At 41.7% G+C, this 22,520-nt stretch overlaps 1 protein-coding gene across 2 annotated transcripts in view; it reads left to right on the forward strand.

Moving 5' to 3' along the window:
- The first annotated feature begins 235 nt into the window (after positions 1–235).
- Positions 236–22,520, forward strand: part of LOC115163496 (Down syndrome cell adhesion molecule homolog) — a 137,817-nt gene continuing 115,532 nt past the window's right edge. For both annotated transcript variants that reach the window (XM_029715425.1, XM_029715426.1), the window contains exons 1-3: positions 236–1,154; positions 19,094–19,411; positions 19,516–19,662. In XM_029715425.1, coding sequence (XP_029571285.1) covers positions 1,112–1,154; positions 19,094–19,411; positions 19,516–19,662 — 508 coding nt within the window. In that variant the 5' untranslated portion in view covers positions 236–1,111. The remainder of the gene's footprint in view (positions 1,155–19,093; positions 19,412–19,515; positions 19,663–22,520) is intronic.

Raw genomic sequence — 22,520 nt, forward strand, 5'->3', positions numbered from 1 at the left:
ATTTATAAAATGATTTCCCACAAAATATATTATTTAAAAACTCAAGGGCTCTTTGCATCAATACCATTTTGAAGGCATAGTCCACTGTCCCTCTCCTGTATAAAAAACACGTGTATCGTCATGTTCCTAGTGTGCCTTTAATAAAAGTACCACTTATTTACTTACGCACGCACTTTGTGTGCCTGTATAACACTGTGCGTAAAATGTTCTCCTTGTTAACCAGCTCTTCAGGTGCGCCTTCTTTAACTGCAAATGTACCCTCCCTGCTGTACATGCTCTCACCTAGCGCCTAGGAGGACTGGCTGGCGCCTCTGCTCCTTTAAGGCAATGAGGAATTAAAGTGGCTGCAGAGGCAGGGGAGAGGGTTATGAGGCAGCGAGGGTTACCGCATGGACCAACGCGATTAAAAGGGCAGTGGGAAGATGCGCGTGCTTGCCTCTTGCTGGACGGAGAGAGGTGGTGAAGATGGTCTGACTTCAGCTCATCCGGATTGGGTTTTCATTCTTATTGAACTGACCGTTTACTCTTTATTTTAAGTTATTTTATTTGTCACATTTTGTTTCCCAACCTGCTTCTATTTTTCAGTTTTCGATTTAAGATGCGTTTTTTGGATTCCACATTGTTATTGTTTAGGTGTCCCCGTTTTAACACCCAGACATTTATTTGAGGACCTATCGTTGCCCGCGTGCCACTACCCTGACTCAGCATCACACCTGGACTGCAGGCGAGCACTGTAGCCCCCTCGAGCATCCCTTTGAAGAGCAGGGGAAGTAGCAAGGCACGGAGGACCAGAGTAGAGCTGAGCAGAGTCCGATCACAGCTTTAACCAAGACAATCAGAGATACATATACTATATCCTCCAAGCGTAAAGAGGGGTCGGAAAGGGGAGAGGAAGAGTAGGCTACGAGAGTACCAGGGAGGGAGTTATAGAGAAACAAGGAGGAGACGTTGAAGACATCAGATCAGCAGAGAGTTGGACTGGTTACTACAAGCTAGTAGCAAATGTTTAACATTACACCTGCCACAGAACATAATTATAGGAAGGCAGCGGTCAAAGAGTGCGGAGGAAGACGAGAAAGCATAGCTTTGGGGGATTTGAACGGAGCGGGGCATGTGGATATTTGCAGTTATCTTTTTCCAGAGCATCTTAAATGGTAAGTTTAATTTTCACGTTTGAATGTTAGTTATGTCAGTAATTCAGTGAGTAAAGCAAAGTAGATTAGGGGGTTGGAGGTCACCTGTGTTACACATGATAACATTGTATGGTTGCCAACAGTGCTAGGGAGAGAGGAATGGGAGTGAAATGTGCTTTAATCTGTTTTACCTATAAACAACATCATTGGTTAGTATTTGATAGAATCACATATATTATGTTTTTAGGCAGTTAGGGGACTTCTTATGATGCCTTCATTCTTCAAATGCGTATTGCATTGCTTGCTGAGGAAATAAATTGATGTTGCCTTGCCTTGTTCAAGAGAGGTTTGATAAATTAGACGTGACCTTAAGGTTTAAACCTTAATTGTTGTCAGTTACATTTACTACATCGAATGTAATCCATATTTTCATGTCTGTATGTATATACCGGTAGGCTATGATTTCAGTCCGAAGTAGCATGGGCCTCAATAATGAGTGACGTATTTTATATACTGGACATTTGGTTTAACCCCTTTCCCCTCCCCCATCCAATGTATTTATTTAGAGTTGTATATTTTAAAATTCAATGTAGGGTATTCAGATTCGAAAGGATATTAGACACATGTAAAAGCTGATAATGTAGCCTATCATTTTATGTGAATTAAATTGATTCATTAAAGTCTATCCTTAGAGATTTATGATATTAGATTAAAATAGAACATTGATTTTGAATACATGCATGCAAGTTTTCATTAAACAATGCATTTCTAGCCGTTGCACAGGGGTGTAGACAAATGAAGACTTGTAAAGGAACAATAATGGTGTATCAATGAGAGAGAAAATGTAAGCCACCAGGACCTGATAATGTAGAAAAATGGCTTACTAGAAAAGGGACCCCTGTAGACACTGCAAACACATGTTTTATTTTTTATTGAGATTACTGCTGTTAAATAGATTTGAAAGAGCTTGCAGGCCATATATCATGTAACAGAAATAAAAAACAATTATATTATAGAATATTACACACAGAATTATTCTGTCTCCTTTCATGTGATCAATTCATATTGATTTGCAATCTCCAAAGATTGAAAAAGACCAAGAGATGATAGAAAGACAATTTCTCAATGCATTCAGTTAAAAGGTGTGTGTGTGTATATTTGTGTAGTGTGTGTATGCTTTCATAAATCTGTGAATTTGCAATATGAAGCTGATCGGGGAGAAGAGTAAATTGATACAATTTATTACTTACACAGGATCAAATAAACCATTATTTATTGGATATGATCTCTTCCCCAGGAAGGGAGTTATGACAAGGCTGGGTGTGTATGGAAAGGGGTAGAAAATATATCTTCTTACAAAATGTAAAAGCTGTTGCAGATATTGTAAGTAAACAGGGTAGAACCTCTGGTTGTGGTTTTGTCGTAGAGGGTCGCTGAATTTACCGCATCAGGCAAAAAGGGGCATTGGAGGTTTGGGATTAACCCACTGTAGCACATCGGGGGACGTTCATTTTATACCAACGCAGATGTGACAAGTTGAACCCAACCCACTTGGCAAGAAAATCAATGGTTCATTTCTAGTTCCTTGTTTCACTCCAATCCCCCTCCCTCCTAAAAGAAACCAAAAACTTAAATTATACATATTTGACTATCATCCTTTTTTCCTTGTAATGCAATTCTCAGTCAGCTGCTTATTGACATCCATGTTAGGCTATTCCATCTGTACTCCACATAAAATGTTATCTCCCTCACTCACACTGGCTTCTGTGGAAACTCATAAAAGAACAATAAGCATTCATTGTTAATCATTATAATTGTGCTGTGACAGATCAACTGTCTGGCCAGCCTGGATCCGTATATAGTCTCAGAAGCCTTCATATTGGTAACCTAATACAAGAATAGAATAGACCGTACATGCAAAAATGTATATTGTATTATTTGGGAATGGCTTCACCCATTTGGGAATGGCTTCTCCCTTCTGTGTTGTTCTATTGTCCTGCATGTTATGCCTTTGGGGACGATGGGTATAGAAGGTAGTTGGAGCTGTGGTCATGCTATATTTCGCTGCACTGTATTTCATTATGTTTTCTGTGTTTGGTTTTCTGAAGATGGTGATTATCATGATAATGATGAGGTCTGTATTGACTGAGCTGAGCTGACGATGGCAGAATGAAAGACCTTGTAGTTACACAGAGAAATTGTATTCTAGAAAATGTTTCCTTTTTAGAGTTAGGTTTATCTATAGATCCTATTAAATTACTGTTCTAAATACTCAATTTGTATTCTAATTCCTAATTCTATAGGTCTATCACATGCTCACTGGCCTTTCTCTATGGAAACCTCCATTATGGGTGTCAGGAAAGTGTGAGTTTGGCTAAATAAGGCTATACTGAGCGGTGACCATGGAAGTGCTTGATAAGGGCCCAGCCACTTCCTGAGCCCTTATTGTGCATATTCTGGCATAATGATAATTGAGGAAATTATACATGAAATGCACAATACAAGATACAGATAAAATATCAAATTTTTGAGGAAACTGGGTCAGTAGATTAGTTTTCTCTGTTGTAATTAGCCCCCGAATACAAAATACTACAGGTATGATATTTTTAAGCATTCTTAGAATTTAAATTCTGGCCTATTTAGACATTGTGCTATTATTAACTCCATTTATGCATATTTTATTTTGAACCATTAAAGCATTTATAAACATGAATTCATAATACATAAATTAAAACATGTATTTATTTTGTGTACTGTGGGTTACCTTTGATCATTTTTATTTAAATTGAATTGTAATTAAGAGATACAGTAGGATATAGCTATCTTTAGATGGCTAAGGAAACATGTTTATTTTTGCTCTCTGAAAGATGCCTTAAAGCAAAACCAATCCAAGCTCCAATTCTGTTTGTAAAAATGATGAGGAGAGGCAGCTCACATAGGGCCCTTATTCATGGGGTGCACGTTTGTCTTAATATTGTTTTGAACATTCGTTTTAGGACTGATGCCCGACTGAGCGTTCTACTCAATGCATTGTCAATAAGTGCTGATAAAGATTTAATCAAAAGTGCATTACAGTGGCTTGCAAATACAATGAAATGTCAAAAGGAGGCAAATAATTAATAGGAACACCCTTTGTCAGATTGACTTTAGATGTTAGCTAGCTAAGATTGGGGGGAGACCACCGGATTTTAGCTAGCTAACGTTAGCATTGTTAGCTATTTTTTGACAAACTTTGCTAGCTAATGACAACATTGCCATCTATCGAAAGTACATTTTACAACATGTACTGTATATCATGGCGAAGTTGTTTCTTACTAAATATGTGCAATGTCAATGTATTACCAGCCAACTATACTGTAATTTAGACTAAAGAGTCATTGGCCTCCATTCACAGTGACTGGGCTTATCACAACTTCTTGGGCACCACTATGGCAGAGGGCGGCTTGAGAACGTTCATAACAATGGCATGACTCGACAGAGTGACTGAGGTGCAACCTGTAGATTCCAGCACAGTGATTGAGAGACAGACCTGAGCAAGGTCGTTTGAGATGGCCTACATCTATTTTGTTTACAATAAATTAACATTTACACTAAGGTCAATAGGTCACGCACACTTCTCATGTACACATTTCTATCTCAATAAACATGCCCGTCTTTGTCGTTGTCGAGAGATGACTCTATATATATATAAACTAAACAAACATTTTAACGCAACAATTTCAACAATTTTACTAAGTTACAGTTCATATAAGGAAATCAGTCAATTGAAATAAATAAATTGGGCCCTAATCTATGGATTTCACGACTGGGCAGGGGTGCAGCCATGGGTGGGCCTGGCAGCCAAGCCCACCCACTGGGAAGCCAGGCCCAGCCAATCAGAATTAGTTTATCCCCACAAAAGGGATTTATTACAGATAAAAATACTTCTCAGCAACCCCCCCCCCCCCCCAACATCACTTAGTCTGCCAAGTTAGCATGACAACACATTAGGAACCTGAGAAGGAAATGCAATGGAGACTGGGGGCAGCTTGATTTGACTAAACTTGGCAGAGAGGAGGAACCTGTGTTTCAGTGGAGTTAATCTACTGGGGGCAATTAAGGCAGCGCACTGATTACAGATCCATCTGTTCCTGTATAGTGAGGTGCTCCTCTTGTAAGACGTATGCCTTTGAATCCTCCATATCTATTTAAAGATCTTTAAGACTTACCGTCTTTTGGTAGCAGTGGCCTCATGCAGGCAATTGAGGAGGACTTAGTGGACTAGATCTAAATCTAAATCAGTAATATTTGTTTAAACCTGTTTCCAGTTAGGGAACAGAGTCGTTCCATTTGATTTCAATCACTTTTTGAACGCACCCCTTTTGATTTTAACGAAACCTTCTATACATATTTGCCCATGGTAGAAGTGGTCCGAAAGCAACTTTTTGGATCTGAATGACAGAACATTTAGTAGATAGATGAGTTCAAAGTTGACCTGTTTTTCATACCCCACCCTACCATGGGACATCCATGTCTTTGTCACTGGAAAAGATAAACGATTGGGTTTTATGTCATTTAAAAGCTTACAAACAGGGTTATCAAACTATTAAAACATTTCTTGAAATAAATGTTATCAGCCAAAACATGACACTCATTGTCAAGAGTATGCTGTGTCTCAACGATGGCGGGTACAACACAAACAGCTCAGATGAGGTGAAATAGAGTTTGAGCTACAAAATATGCGAAAATTAAAAAATCTGAGTTTACAATATTTTTGATCATTGATGATAAAGTAAAAAAAGTAGATTTCAATTTAAAAAACAAAAAAACTAAAAATGTGATTTTTTTTAACAACCCTGTTTGTAAGCTTTTAAATGATGGCAAGCTCAACCGTTTATCTTTTCCATTGATTAAGACATGGATGTCTCATGGTAGGATGGGTTTGCAAAACATGTTAACTTTGAGCACATCTAACTCCTAAATGTTTTGTCATTCAGGTCCACAAAGATACTTTCTGACCTTCGTCAACTTGGTATCCGAGCAGCACATGTGACCTAGCTATGAAAACGTGTATAGTAAGGCAATAAAATATATAGTCTCACTGTGTGTTATTATTATATTTTTTGTTGTTGTTGCATTTTACCGCCTTTTACTCCCCAATTTCATGATATCATATTACAATCTTGTCTCATCGCTCCAACTCCCCAACGGGCTCGGAGAGGAAAAGGTTGAGTCATGTGTCCTCCGAAACATGATCCGCCAAAACGCGCTTCTTAACAACCGCCCGCTGAACCCGAAAGCCAGCCGCACCAATGTGTCGGAGGAAACACCGTTCAACTGACGACCGGAGTCAGCCTGCAGGCGCCCGGCCCACCACAAGGAGTCACTAGAGCGCGATGAGCCAAGTAAAGCCCCCCCGGCCAAACTCTCCCCTAACCCGGATGAGGCTGGGTCAGTTGTGCGCCGCGCTATGTTACTCCCGATCACAGCCGGTTGTGACACAGCCTGGGAACGAACCCGGGTCTGTAGTGATGCCTTAAACACTGCAATGCAGAGCCTTAGGCCGCTGCACCACTCGGGAGGCCCTCAATGTATGTATTGATAGATACAGTACTTGTTTAAGGTCAATTATTCCTTAGAGTAGTTCCCCTTTGAGAGGGTGATTGCTGGTGAAAAGTATGTGTGGTAGCGTTGTTGTTGTCATTCCTGAGGAACGGTTGCTAATGGTAATGTCTGATAATGGAGACCCTGATGTGTAATAATGGATCTCCCAGTTCACACATACTGACTCCATAATGAAGATGCCTACTAAAGATGTTCAGCAGCCGTTTTGCAGTCTAATTAGTAATGGGGCATGGGAGACTCACAGTGGTGGTGGTATGTTTCACTGAATGTAAAATCTAATTACAAATCAGACTGTGTAGCCTTATGGATTCTACTGAATCAGAACAATATAATTGCATTATCACCATGTAAATGGCTTTCACATTAAAATGTTAACTATACCGTTTAGCATCGACGGGGGAAAAAGAACTCACACAGATGTATATGTTTGATCAACCATGTAGAGAGGGGGTGCATCTGGCAAAGACATGTCATGTTATTTTATGTCGTGTTGTTTTATGTCGTGTTGTTTTGTTTCGTGTTATTTTATGTCGTGTTGTTTTATGTCGTGTTATTTTATGTCGTGTTGTTTTGTGTCGTGTTATTTTATGTTGTGTTGTTTTGTGTCGTGTTATTTTATGTCGTGTTGTTTTGTGTCGTGTTGTTTTATGTCGTGTTGTTTTATGTCGTGTTGTTTTATGTCGTGTTGTTTTGTGTCGTGTTATTTTATGTCGTGTTGTTTTGTGTCGTGTTATTTTATGTCGTGTTGTTTTGTGTCGTGTTATTTTATGTCGTGTTGTTTTATGTCGTGTTATTTTATGTCGTGTTGTTTTATGTCGTGTTATTTTATGTCGTGTTGTTTTATGTCGTGTTATTTTATGTCGTGTTGTTTTATGTCGTGTTATTTTTTGTCATGTTGTTTTGTGTCGTGTTATTTTTTGTCATGTTGTTTTGTGTCGTGTTATTTTATGTCGTGTTGTTTTATGTCGTGTTATTTTATGTCGTGTTGTTTTGTGTCGTGTTATTTTATGTCGTGTTGTTTTGTGTCGTGTTATTTTATGTCGTGTTGTTTTATGTCGTGTTGTTTTGTGTCGTGTTATTTTATGTCGTGTTGTTTTGTGTCGTGTTATTTTATGTCGTGTTATTTTTTGTCATGTTGTTTTGTGTCGTGTTATTTTATGTCGTGTTATTTTATGTCGTGTTATTTTATGTCGTGTTGTTTTGTGTCGTGTTATTTTATGTCGTGTTATTTTATGTCGTGTTATTTTTTGTCGTGTTGTTTTATGTCGTGTTATTTTATGTCGTCTTGTTTTGTGTCATGTTATTTTAAAAGGCTGAGCACCTAGAAAAGTGGCTAAAGCAGTTTTTAGAGAACACCCACTTCATAAATATATGCACTAACATTCTACCTATGTCTAATGCACATACTGTATGTTGGATTAGGACTACTGTGTGTGTGTGTGTGTGTGTGTGTGTGTGTGTGTGTATGTGTGTGTGTGTGTGTGTGTATAGAGCCCAAGTATGATGTAATGTAACTGTGGCTAACCAAATCAAATTGTATTTGTCACATACTTCGTAAACAACAGGTGTAGATTAACAGTGAAGTGCTTACTTAATCTGGTACCTAAATGCCCATGCTTTGAACTACACACCCATGTGATCCCTATATGCCGAGTGCACGTGTTTGCTCTGGTATGGATGGATCACCTTGGTGACTCTCACGGTTTGTCCCTGGATCCCTTTGAGCTTAGTATTTTCCTCACATTTCATCTGCTTCTCTTTGTCTTATTGACTGCCACTCTTTTACCTCCTTCTAGTGTTTCATCTCTTGTACTGTCTCCTATGTCCTTATGATAGCCAAACTGCTCAATCAGTCATTCTTTGAATGCACCAAGTTATGTTTCCTGAGGTATTTTACAATCAGAGTCTTCAGAGGCCTTTTATGCATAGTACCAATAGTAAAGTAGGCTGCGGGGTAACAGAGGCAGGACAGAGGCAGGTGTGGATAGACAGTGAAGGAAAGACAAATAAGTCCAGCTTGGTTTCTCGACACTGCTTTATTTTTAAACCTGGCACAGACGGTAAGATGTAAGACCAATTTAATGCCTGCTATTATTAGCTGTCCATTTTAAAAGTGCTGTCATTTGCTGGGTTGAGGAAAGATGTGTGTGTCTAGGTGTGTGAATGTGCCTGCTGGACCCAGAGGAGTCAGATTGATGCTTTTGCATCCTATGATCATTCTGGTGTGAGAGACTGCATGCCTTTGTGCTTATTTCTATATGCCATATGCTCAACTATGAATATTTCTGCTAACCCTAGAGTCACCTTTCACATTAATGTGTGCTGCTGGAATAGACCAGAGTGGTTTAACGATCAAAGGCTAGGATCACTGTTATGGTTTCACTTTCCTCTACCTTGGTATGTTACATAGTGGGGGGTTTTCTACACTATAAGATGCAAATACTGTTTGTGTTCACAATATGCTAACTTCATATCTGTTCTCAGAATACAGAGAAAGAGACACAAACCACAGTGTATGAATGAGCCTGCATTCCAATGAATTTGGATCAGTCACCAATTTGATGTTTTGATATGCACAGTTGCACTTCTAAAAAGAGGTGGTTCCTATTTAAAGAATCTGTGTCCCCAGGAATCAGTAACTTTGTGACTGCTGGTAAATGTCTCATTAGTGTTGCTAGCCTGAGCTTTATTATGTGTTGCTTTCCCTCTCTATATCAGCTTTTCCCCAGAAGTGATTATGCTAATTGCTGTTTGATCAGATGATTACATTATAATTTGATTAATCCGGAGTACTAAATGCTCTGAATACATTTGTGTCTGCTTGGCTGGCTGGCTTTACAGAGCTAACGTCCCCTGTCACACAGCGAACACACAGGAGAAAGAGACAACCCTAGAACATGTATTTTTTGGAGGGATGGTGTGTAGTGAGGAAGGAGGATAATAAAGCAAGCAGGGGATTGACGGAGAAGAGAGGAGGGGGCAGGTTGGCTGGGGGATTCTTCAGGGAACACATGCTGTGCTCCTTAGTGTTAAATAAACATGTTTGCTTTACGGGTTTGGATGTGATAAATGTTTAATATAATACATCTATAATGATTGTCAAATAGGTCTGGAGTATTTAAGTGAGTGTGGCACATAGCATATTTAAAGGGGCCTGGTTATGGGGCAGCTAATAAGATGACAGGAGCCAGCTGTTGTGACATTAGCACTGACACACTTCACAACGCCAGCTGTTCATTACTGACTTCTGTTTAACAACAGTGGAATGTGGATCAATGGAAGTAACAACAAGATGTGATCACTTCTGTTGGTTTCTCAGCTGGTGTTACATCACCGTCTAACAATAAATGGGGCGTTTGCAACATATTTTACATTGGCTACATGATTTATGATCACCTGGGCATTTTCAGTTGATTTTGTTGACCTTTTCACCTGTTCGCCTATTTTAGTTTTCTCTATAATTTCACCTCTACACTGCAGTATGTCTACATTTGCCACCACTCTGGAAGATGCTGTTCCCATAGCGAGCATGCAGGTTGGCAGTGATGAGTATATGCAGGACAACATCATTGATGCCCCTGCACCTGTGGTCAGTTCATCATTAATTCTGCAGAAGAGTAATCAATCTCCTTCCAGTGTTTGTCTACATAGATAGTCATCCATCCACCATCTAAAGAACCCTCAAGCTACGCAATCAACAGTATGTAATATACTTCATTATTTGAACTCTGTGTGAGGAAGCTAAGCAGGGTTGTCTGTCAAAATACTGTTGACCCCATGTCCTCTTGACCTGGGGTGTGTTCAGTTTGGTTTACCGTTGCGTTTTTTAACAGCCTTTGCGGTATGTTTGATCCCGTTTGGTGGCTGTGGCGAGGTGTGGCCTGATCAATATGGGTGTGACCATTAGAAATCGCAAAATTCGTGCTGCACACCATACACAATCGCCCTCTGGGCCACCATATTCATGCTGTCTTTAACTGGTTGTTCAGTACAGTAGCATTTCTTGTACAAAGGAATCCGACAAAGGATATAAGAAGGATTCAGCATACTATACTCAAAATGTTCACTGCTCTTTCTTTATTCATACAGTCCAGTGTGACTACGCCCTCCTCATCTAAAAGGTTGCTACTCAGTGTTGGTCTACTATATCATTAAATGAAGATGGTCTAACATCTTGGCATTATCTCTGTAGGTTTAAGCAGTGGTTAAGTTTAGTCTACATGCATTGACTCCCCCATGCTCCTCACTCTGACGCTTACAGGCTTTGTCAAGGGGATTAGCTTCAGCTTGCCATAAATACACCATGTTGTTTTAATTTATGTTAATTTGTTTGTGGAAAGTTGACCCAATATGAAAATGCTGCACTACCAATTTCTTGAGAAATTTGGAAAGAAACCTTAGTATTCCCTTATCAGTGTGGCTTGCAGTTTGAATCAGCCTTGACAAGTCCGGGCACTGAGGAGGACAATCATTGAGTCATTTTAAGAATTTGGTATTCTCATAAGAATACAATTGTTTTCTCCCATCTATTTGATTGAATATGCAAATTGTTTGCTCGGTTAATGCCTCAAAGAAACTCTTTCTCCACACTTTAGTGTTCATATTGCACCACAAAATAGTATTATTTTTACCCTGGTACTTTTTATTCAGCTGTAGTAGCAGCAGAGGGAGTTGCTATAGTTTGGTATACAGTATACTGTAATCCCCCATCAGATTCTCTCCCTCCCGTTGGTTCATCAGCAGCATGATTTAGACATCAACGTCTGGAGCGCTGACATTCTCCCTACTGAGATATGCTGCTGCTGCTGCCTCCTTCTCTATTAATGAGACATCCACTCTCACCCATTTAACACATGAAAATAAAAGTAGATCTAGAGAGGTGCACCGTGGGGCTCCACTTTACCATATCCTACTCCTCTGACATCAGACGATGGATCTGTCTTTGCATATCACCAGTGAGCAGAGCAGAGCAGAGCAGAGCAGACAGCAGCCCCTTTCTTCTGTCATGTCCTGGTTAATATTCATGAAAGCAAATTGGGAGACTGTCATTTAGCAAGTTCCTGTACAAGCCCTGTGTGTAGCCCCTGGGCAGAAAGAGGAGAATGCTTACTCACATTGGATAACCCCCCTCATTGCCCCCTACCTCTTTCTTTTTCTTCCCCATCTCCTGTCTCTGCTCCTGATCCCAGGCCACCCCCCAGGCACAGCACAGAGGGCTGCTTTAATTACCCAGCGTTCCTGGTTGACAGAGCCTGTCACAGTGCAGCAGCTGCCCGCCCCGCCTCACCCTGCCTCGTGTGTCCATGCCCTGCTCTGCCCCGTGTGCCCATGCCAACTGAGAGCCCGACGATGGGCCACTGGCTCACCAGGCGTGACATGGGTGCCCTATAAAATACTTGGACCCAACTGATTAGTCCACCATCCAACTCTCTCTGGATCTCCCTATTTTTTCTGTCTTTTTCTGCTCTCGATGTCTGTCAGATGAGCTCATGATAAAATGATGGGCAAAATATGGAATAGCACCAATGGATGATTACAATTTAAACCGTAAACATCCAAGCAAATGCAGTACATAAACTGTACATGTGGCTGTATTCATTAGAGGGAGGCAGTAAGGGGTTTAAGCATGCATACATGTTGTTAGTGTTTGTTCCATAAGCATTGATTGCACGTTGAATTAAATGAAGCGCCTCCATAGTCCTGAAAGCCCTCTGTGATGGCTGATTACACCTGTCTGTCAACTGATGAATTCTACTGCCTTTGATTGATCATCTTAACTCAACAAATTTGAATATTCATATTTATATTCATAATCATATTCATGACAACTGTGTTGTGAAAACATTGTTTTTTCACACTGCACCTATATGTTAATATATGGGCCTGTTTTGTGCGCAGATAATAATCATGCTAAGCATTCCATCCAAAAATCACAAGGCAGTTGCATAATGTCAGCGTGATTGAGAGTTATTTTCATATTAAAATGAGAGAGGAGCCATCTGGTGCTATGGAATATTGATGTTAATTGACGTAATTTCAATACTGAAGTAAAAGGATAATAGATTGCAAATTGTTGTTGCTCTCAAGTGTTACACTTTCGGAATTACTGCTCATTGATGTTTTTCATTACAGATGTTTTCATATTAGCATTATTGTTTTGTTTTACCAATCTAGTGCTGATACCACACATTTAATGGAATGATTAAGCTATCATTCTCTGTACATATACATCAATTATTTCAGGCACTGCTCTGCTCAGTTGCTTCGGAATTAAACATGCATTCACAGTAATGGTATACTGATAATATTCCCAGGTGCATGTAGCTACTGTACAGTAGTTACTTTTAAATAGTATATCTAGTATGTCGACACCCCTTCAAATTAGTGGATTCGGCTATTTCAGCCACACCCATTGCTGACAGGTGTAAAAAATTGAGCACACGGCCATGCAATCTCCATAGACAAACATTGACAGTAGATTGGCCTTACTGAAGAGCTCAGTGACTTTCAACGTGGCACCGTCATAGGATGCCACTTTTCTAACAGATCAGTTCGTCAAATTTCTGCCCTGCTAGAGCTGCCCCGGTCAACTGTAAGTGCTGTTATTGTGAAGTGGAAACATCTAGGAGCAACAATGGCTCAGCCGCAAAGTGGTAGGCCACACAAGCTCACAGAACTGGACCGCCGAGAGCTGAAGCCTGTAGCACGTAAAAATCGTCTGTCCTTGCTTGCAACACTCACTACCGAGTTCCAAACTGCCTCTGGATGTCAGCACAAGAACTGCTAGTTGGGAGCTTCATGAAATGGGTTTCCATTGCCGAGCAGCCGCACACAAGCCTAAGATCACCATGCGCAATGCCAAGTGTTGGCTGGAGTGGTGTAAAGCCGCCACCATTGGACTCTGGAGCAGTGGAAACACGTTCTCTGGAGTGATGAATCACGCTTCACCATCTGGCAGTCCGAAGGACGAATCTGGGTTTGGCGGATGCCAGGAGAACACTACCTGCCCGAATGCATAGTGCCAACTGTTACGTTTGTTGGAGGAGGAATAATGGTCTGGGGCTGTTTTTCATGGTTCGGGCTAGGTCCCTTAGTTCCAGTGAAGGGAAATCTTAACGCTAAAGCGTACAATGATATTCTAGACGATTCTGTGCTTCCAACTTTGTGGCAACAGTTTGGGGAAGGCCTTTTCTTGTCTCAGCATGACAATGCCCCTGTGCACAAAGCGAGGTCCATAGAGAAATGGTTTGTCGAGATCGGTGTGGAAGAACTTCACTGGCCTGCACAGAGCCCTGACCTCAACCACATTGAAAACCTTTGGGATGAATTGGAACGCTGACTGCGAGCTAGGCCTAATCGCCCAACATCAGTGCCCGACCTCACTAATGCTCTTGTGGCTGAATGGAAGCAAGTCCCTGCAGCAATGTTCCAACATTTAGTAGAAAGCCTTCCCAGAAGACTGGAGGCTCTTATAGCAACAAAGGGGGGACCAACTCCACATTAATGCCCATGATTTTGTCATGAGATGTTCGACGAGCAGGTGTCCACATACTTTTGGTCATATATGTGGTCCTCACGCAAGGCATCATGTGCCTCTGGCATAAACATTTTTAAACAGTTTGTTTTCATGGTTAGATTCCCATCTCTGGGCTCTCCAACATCTACAACATTTGCTAATCTAAGAAAATAGAAATCTGTTTGGGGATATGTTTTTATGGATTTATATTCCCAACTAGAATCCTCCCCCTTCTCAATGAAAAAGATGGTGGCGATGAAGTGGCCTTGTCTTTTTTCTTCTCCCTCCAGCTTTGCTGATAGAAAAAAAGATTGGTTAATTATGGATGCATATATTGCATTATTGAACAGTGTCACTTCTTTAGTCTTTATGGTTCAGCTCATGAAAAATGATGTACTCCCAGTGTAAATTAACAAGGTATTCAAGTCAAATTTCAGAGAAGGCTTTTTGTTTGGGAATTGTATTCATCAGTTTTTTTTCTGTTTGAAATGACTGGAAAGGACTTCTTGTGCCACTAGTTTTAGAAATGTAATGTGTGCTGCATCTGTGTTCATTCTCAGTCATTGGCTCTGATTGCTCTTGATAAACCACCAAAGATCTGTAACACAGAAATGTTTCAGTGACAGAGAATTTTAGAAAGGCGTCAAATATTATATTCAACATATCTTACGTTTTTATCAATGCAATACGGATTTTAATGTTTCTAAAATATGAACAACATCACCAATTATTCATTCATTATTTAAGACACCTACCTATACACTCCCTTGAAAAAAAGACTCTGGGTCTCAATGGTTAAATAAAGGTTAAATAAAAATAAATAAATACACGTTGATGATTTCAAAGAGGATTTTTCATTAATATTAGCACACCTACAGGTAGAGGCTGTATTATCAATAGGCCACAAAGAAGGGTTCTATGTTTAGCCCCAGCTGAAAAAGGAATGAATTACAATTTGCTAAGATTTTGATGTATTATTTTACAATTGAGTCTTTAATGCAGCTCCAGACCCATACAGAGCAATACGATTTTCACTCCATTTTAAAAGATTTAAACAGGCACAACCTTGATAGAACTGCTTTTTTCACAATCAATGTTATTTATTTATTATTGGGCAAATCATGATGGGCTTCAATGGATAAGCCTAGGTCATTCATAGACACAATTCAAACCTTTCTGCAGCTACAGTATGTTGCAGATGCTAGTGCCATGAGAGAGAGAGAGAGAGAGAGAGAGAGAGAGAGACAGAGAGAGAGACAGAGAAAGAGAAGCCTTCTGTTGGAAGTCATGGGCGTAATGCAGCTAGACTCAGGATACCCTTAAGTGTCTGTGAAATCATGTGTGGGTGTGCATCATGAGTCACCCCTATCGTCTGTCCTATGTGTGTATGGCTGCCATTGACAGATTGATCAGTCTGAGGAGGCTAATGCTCAGCTAGCGCCTCCATCACCCATTAAGGAATGATCTCAGTCACAGCCAGGGATTCTCTCAGGCCGACTCTCTGCCATAGACAACACTGTCTGACTGACTCATAGTGTCCCCTTAGAAATACAATTCTGGATGGCCACTGGTTATACAGGAGTGTGTTTTCTTTAACGCCCACTACAGTAAATGGGTTCAACTGATAAGTCAGAGTGGCTACCATTGATGCCAACATACCTCTGGACTGAGCATAAACTTTCACATCAGAAACCGCTGAGTAGAGCAATATGGACGTTTTTTGTTGTTGTTGTAATTATTCGTTTTTATTTTGTATTTGTGTGTGCGTGTGTGCACGGATGGTTGTATGTATCTCTTTGCGGGTCAAAGCCGCTGGAGCATAGAGAGGGTGGAAACCACTTCGATTTGAAACCTTGTTAGAAATGTATGAAGTGCTAAAATGTTTTATTCCCAGGGAGGCCTAGCTAGCTGTCACTGGTAAGCCATTTACTGCTAGGCACTGACTCTGACACCAGACAAAGAGTCAGAGGTAGGCTAGGCAGCAGGCAGGCACAGGATCATGCTCAGCCAGGAGAAGTTATACACTGAGTGTACAAAACATTAAGAACACCTTCCTAATATTGAGTTGCACCAATATTTTCCCTCAGAACAGCCTCAATCCGTTGGGGCATGGACTCAACAAGGTGTCGAAAGCGTTCCACAGGGATGCTGGCCCATGTTGACTCCAATGCTTCCCACAGTTGTATCAAGTTGGCTGGATGTTTTTGGGTGGTGGACCATTCTTGAAACACATGGGAAACTGTTAAGTGTGAAAATCCCAGCATCTCAGGCACATACTACCATACAATATTTAGGCACTTAAATCTTGGCAATTATTATTATTATTTTGTCTTACCCATTCACCCTCTGAATGGTACACATACACAATTCATGCCTCAATTTTCTCAAGGCTTAAAAATACTTATTTAACCTGTCTCCTCCCCTTCATCTACATTGATTGACGTGGATTTAACAAGTGACATCAATATGTCATGGAAAGAGCAGGTGTTCATAATGTTTTGTACACCTAGTTTAAACACCACTCAGTAATCAACCCCCTAGAAATTAGCACTGAGCCATCTGATGCTAATTGGTCCCACTTCGTGTTTCTCTCCCTTCCAAGGGAGCTGCGTAACGACACACACTTTTACATCATGAACACTCTTTCCCCCTTGTTGCTCCCCTGCTCAACCAAAGCAGCATATATGTTCAATGTTGAGTATGAGCAAATGACCTCACTTCAAGGCCTATTATTTTACTTTTATGTAATGAATGTGATTTAAGCGGTATCAAGGATTAGATGATGACTAAAAAGGTCCATATTAAAGACACTGTAAACATCAGGTCCATAACAAAAGCATTTATTGGTTTCATCATGGCCAAGTAAATAACTACTGTCCTGATGTATTTACAAGTAAACATACATATAATACCAGTCAAAACTTTGGACACACCTACTCATTCGAGGGTTTTTATTTATTCTTACTATTTTCTACATTGTGGAATAATAGTGAAGACATCCAAACTATGAAATAACACATATGGAATCATGTAGTAACCAAAAAAGTGTTAAACAAATCAAAATATATTTTATATTCTTCAAAGTAGCCACCCTTTGCCTTGATGACAGCTTTGCACACTCTTGGCATTCTCTCAACCAGCTTCATGAGGTAGTCACCTGGAATGCATTTCAATTAACAGGTGTGCCTTGTTAAAAGTTAATTTGCGGAATTTATTTTCTTATTAATGCATTTGAGCCAACCAGTTGTGTTTTGACAAGGTAGGGGTGGTATACAGAAGATATTCCTATTTGGTAAAAGACCAAGTCCATATTATGGCAAGAACAGCTCAAATAAGCAAAGAAAAATGACAGTCCATCATTACTTTAAGACATGAAGGTCAGTCAATCCGGAAACTTTTAAGAACTTTGAATGTTTCTTCAAGTGCAGTCGCAAACACCATCATGCGCTATGATGAAACTGGCTTTCTTGAGGACCACCACAGGAAAGGAAGACCCAGAGTTACCTCTGCTGCAGAGCACAAGTTCAGTAGAGTTAACTGCACCTCAGATTGCAGCCAAAATAAATGCTTCACAGAGTTCAAGTAACAGACACATCTCAACATCAACTATTCAGAGGAGACTGCGTGAATCAGGTCTTCATGGTTGAATTACTGCATAGAAACCACTACGAAAGGACACTAATAAGAAGAAGAGACTTGCTTGGGCCAAGAAACACGTGCGATGGACAATAGACCGGTGGAAATCTGTCCTTTGGTCTGATGAGTCCAAATTTGAGATTTTTGGTTCCAACCACCGTCTTTGTGAGACGCAGAGTAGGTGAACGTATGATCTCTGCATGTGTGGTTCCCACCATGAAGCATGGAGGAGGATGTGTGATGGTGTGGTGGTGCTTTGCTGGTGACACTGTCTGTGATTTATTTAGAATTCAAGGCACACTTAACCAGCATGGCTACCACAGCATTCTGCAGCGATACGCCATCCCATCTGGTTTGCGCTTAGTGGGACTATCATTTGCTTTTCAACAGGACAATGACCCAAAACACACTTCCAGGCTGTATAAGGGCTATTTGACCAAGAAGGAGAATAATGAAGTGCTGCATCAGATAACCTGGCCTCCACAATCACCCGACCTCAACCCAATTGAGATGGTTTAGGATTATTTGGACTGCAGAGTGAAGAAAAAGCAGCCAACAAGTGCTCAGCATATGTGGGAACTCCTTCAAGACTGTTGGAAAAGCATTCCTCATGAAGCAGGTTGAGAGAATGCCAAGATTGTGCAAAGCTGTCATCAAGCTACTTTGAAGAATCTCAAATATAAAATAGATTTAGTTTTGTTTAACACTTTTTTGTTTACTACATTATTCCTTTTTTGTTTACTACATTATTCCATAGGTGTTATTTCATGGTTTTGATATCTTCACTGTTATTCTACAATGTGGAAAATAGTCCCTTGAAAAACCCTTGAATGAGTAGGTGTGTCCAAACTTTTGATTTGTACTGTATATTGGATCTTCATTTGACCAGTATTGTCGCAGAAAAAGAATCCTGCAGCAACAGGATTTGACATTTTTGTCCATAATGTTGCTTGATCGGTAGTTAGGCTAATAGCTGGCTAAAATGAGGCTACATGAAAAGTGTAATACTGTTAATATAACCGTGTGTTAGTGTGGGTTTTCAGTGAATTTATGTAAATCATTAAGCTGATCTGCATTTTCTCAGCAGGAAAATTTGCAGCAACAAAGTGTGATCAAATTAAGATCCTGCGCCTGTAGTATACCCATTCAAGTCAGTTGTCATGCCATCTAATTTTTTTGTTCTCTTTGTTCTCCTCTCTTACAGTTTTTAGTGAAGATCTACGTTCCAGCTTATATTTTGTCAATGCATCTTTGCAAGAGGTAGTGTTTGCCAGCACCACAGGGACCCTGGTGCCCTGTCCCGCTGCAGGGGTGCCCCCCGCCTCGCTGCGCTGGTACCTGGCCACTGAAGAGGAGATCTACGATGTGCCCGGGATCCGCCACGTGCACCCCAATGGCACTCTCCAGATCTTTAACTTCCTCCCCTCCAGCTTTAGTAAGCTTATCCATGACAATACCTACTATTGCACAGCTGAAAATCCTTCAGGGAAAATAAGAAGTCAAGATGTCCACATTAAGGCCGGTAAGTGTTTCTTTTAAATAGTAACTGTTGTTTTCATTCCTTAATTTCTGCTTGTATGTATTTCATTTGCTTTTGCCAAATGCCACCCCTCTTGCTATCCTCAGTATTTCGGGAACCCTACACGGTTCGGGTGGAGGACCAGAAAGCCATGAGAGGCAATGTAGCGGTCTTCAAGTGCATTATCCCAGCCTCCGTGGAGGCTTACGTCACTGTCGTATCGTGGGAGAAAGACACAGTCTCACTATCCTCAGGTAAGACAATATTCTTATATCTTGGTCAGTATTTTGTTGAATTCCTTGCTTGGACTCTTCAAATCAGCTATTGGATTACAAGTTCAGAAGATTACAAGATTTGTTTACACAGACAGTGCTATGGATCCAAAGGTTTATACATGTGAAACCTTCCCTGGTTTGCTCTTTGTACTTGGGCCACTGTTCTGTCTCTCTGTGACTTACCTGCTTGTGTTCTTAGTCAGCCATTACTGGAGCTCCATGGAATCCTGTCCTCCAACATTAATAGCAAGGCTAATGTCTGTCTGTCATTTTAACCCACCCCCGACCCCCTCGATTGGAATCATTCATTGCACAGGTTGATATTGTACATTAAACGTTCGATTGATGCCCACCCTCTGGGCAATTTTGCTTCATATGGTGCATTTAGAAAAAATATAGACAAGCACGCACCTCAAGCTATTTGACAGAGGGAGAATTGTGGGACATGTTTTAGTAACATTTTAAATGTGTCTGCTCAAGCATAAAGATCCCTTCTGTGATCCATGTCTGTGCGTACTGGTTGCTAGTCGAGGGCATTACTGTTTCTGCTGCTGTAAGGAGATATTATATGATCTATAATGACTGCACATGAGTTTTGCAGATTCAGACGAGTGAAAAAGATGCTAGCCTCTGTGAAACCTAGAAGTTATCACTTTTTACTGTGTCACATTCATAGCCTTGAAAAGTAGAGTAGCATGGGAAGTGGAATTTTGACTTCTCTCGTTTAAATGATGTGCTTAACTATATAACATAGGGCAGATGTGTAATGGCTAGTGTTTTTTTAAGTGAATTTAGGTCATGCAGTATTGTAGTCCTATGGAACCTTTATTTTAATTTGTTCAACTTTTACTGCACAACAGCCAGGGTATTGTAAAGGTGAATAATGTGTAGGAGCCTTGATGTGTTTTATCATCACCCAGTTCTTAGGAGTGCTTTTACATGCATTACAAACAATCTAGATGGGATTGTCCCTGTTTATTCCACACGAGGCCTGTCAGAAGCACCAGCAGCATAGTCAGAATCAGTGCTCTTTCCCTGCTAAATAATTTATGATGTTCTGATGCATGAGCAAATGCACCTTACACTGTTATGGAGAGGGTATGTTTACGGCGTGAGCAGGGGTTACAATGGGCATTAAAAGGTGTGTGTTTTATTTCTTTTCCAGGGGTTTGATCCCAGGTTGTGTATGTGTGTCAATGGTGTGCGTACTGGGAGCGGAGTCAGGTGCAGGAGAGCAGAGAGTTGTGAACAGGCGCACACTTAATTTAGGCAGGAGAAACCAACAGACGGACGCCATTGCGTCGAAACCTCCAGCTAATTGGCAAAAGTGCAAAATGCGCAAATAGTCACAATAATTATGTTCAAACAAATAAACATACCTTGTGATAAAACGCGGAATAAACGAACACCAGTCTAGCGCATCAAAATTGACACGTAACACAAAACAATTTCACACAAAGACATGAGGGGGAACAGAGGAATAAATACATGTAGTGTGATTGGGGAATGAAAACCAGGTGTCCAGGGAACAAGACAAAACAAATGGATAAATGAAAAATGGAGCGGCGATGGCTAGAAAGCCGGCGACGTCGACCGCCGAACGCCGCCCGAACAAGGAGAGGAGCCGACTTCGGCAGAAGTCGTGACAGTACCCCCCCCTTGACGCGCGGCTCCAGCGGCGCGTCGACACCGGCCTCGGGGACGACCCGGAGGGCGAGGCGCAGGGCGATCCGGCCGGCGACGGTGGAACTCCCGCAGCATTTCAGGGTCCAACACATCCGCCACCGGAACCCAGCACCTCTCCTCCGGACCGTACCCCTCCACCTCCACGAGGTAATGAAGGCCCCTCGCCCGACGCCTCGAATCCAGGATGGAACGGATGGAGTACGCCGGCGCCCCCTCGATGTTCAGAGGGGGCGGAGGAACCTCCCGCACCTCAGATTCCTGGAGCGGACCAACCACCACCGGCCTGAGGAGAGACACATGGAACGAGGGGTTAATATGGTAATCGGGGGAAGCTATAATCTGTAACATACCTCGTTCACTCTCCTCAGGACATTAAATGGCCCCACAAACCGTGGGCCCAGCTTCCGGCAGGGCAGGCGGAGGGGCAGGTTTCGGGTCGAGAGCCAGACTGCGGTGACGGTCCGCTCTGGTCTTTTGGCGCAGTGCAGCCTGCTGGAGGTGACCATGGGCGGCTTCCCATGTGTCCTCCGCGCGCCTGAACCAATCGTCCACCGCAGGAGCCTCGGTCTGACTCTGATGCCACGGTGCCAGAACCGGCTGGTACCCCAATACACACTGAAAGGGGGAGAGGTTAGTGGAGGAGTGGCGGAGCGAGTTCTGCGCCATCTCTGCCCAGGGCATGAACGCCGCCCACTCCCCCGGCCGGTCCTGGCAATAGGACCGCAGAAACCTGCCCACATCCTGGTTCACTCTTTCCACCTGCCCATTACTCTCGGGGTGGAAACCTGAGGTAAGGCTGATCGAGACCCCCAGACGTTCCATGAACGCCCTCCAGACTCTTGAATTGAACTGGAGACCTCGATCAGACACTATATCCTCAGGCACCCTGTAGTGCCGAAAGACATGTGTAAACAGGGCCTCCGCAGTTTGTAGGGCCGTAGGGAGACCAGGCAGAGGGAGTAGATGACAGGACTTAGAGAAATGATCCACAACGACCAGGATCGTGGTGTTTCCCTGTGAGGGAGGAAGATCCGTCAGAAAATCCACCGACAGGTGTGACCAAGGCCGTTGTGGAATGGGTAAGGGATGTAGCTTACCTCTGGGCAGGTGTCTAGGAGCCTTACACTGGACGCACACCGAGCAGGAGGAAA

The sequence above is a fragment of the Salmo trutta genome, chromosome 26, assembly GCF_901001165.1.
Source record: "Salmo trutta chromosome 26, fSalTru1.1, whole genome shotgun sequence".
In the NCBI taxonomy this organism is placed as follows: domain Eukaryota; kingdom Metazoa; phylum Chordata; class Actinopteri; order Salmoniformes; family Salmonidae; genus Salmo; species Salmo trutta.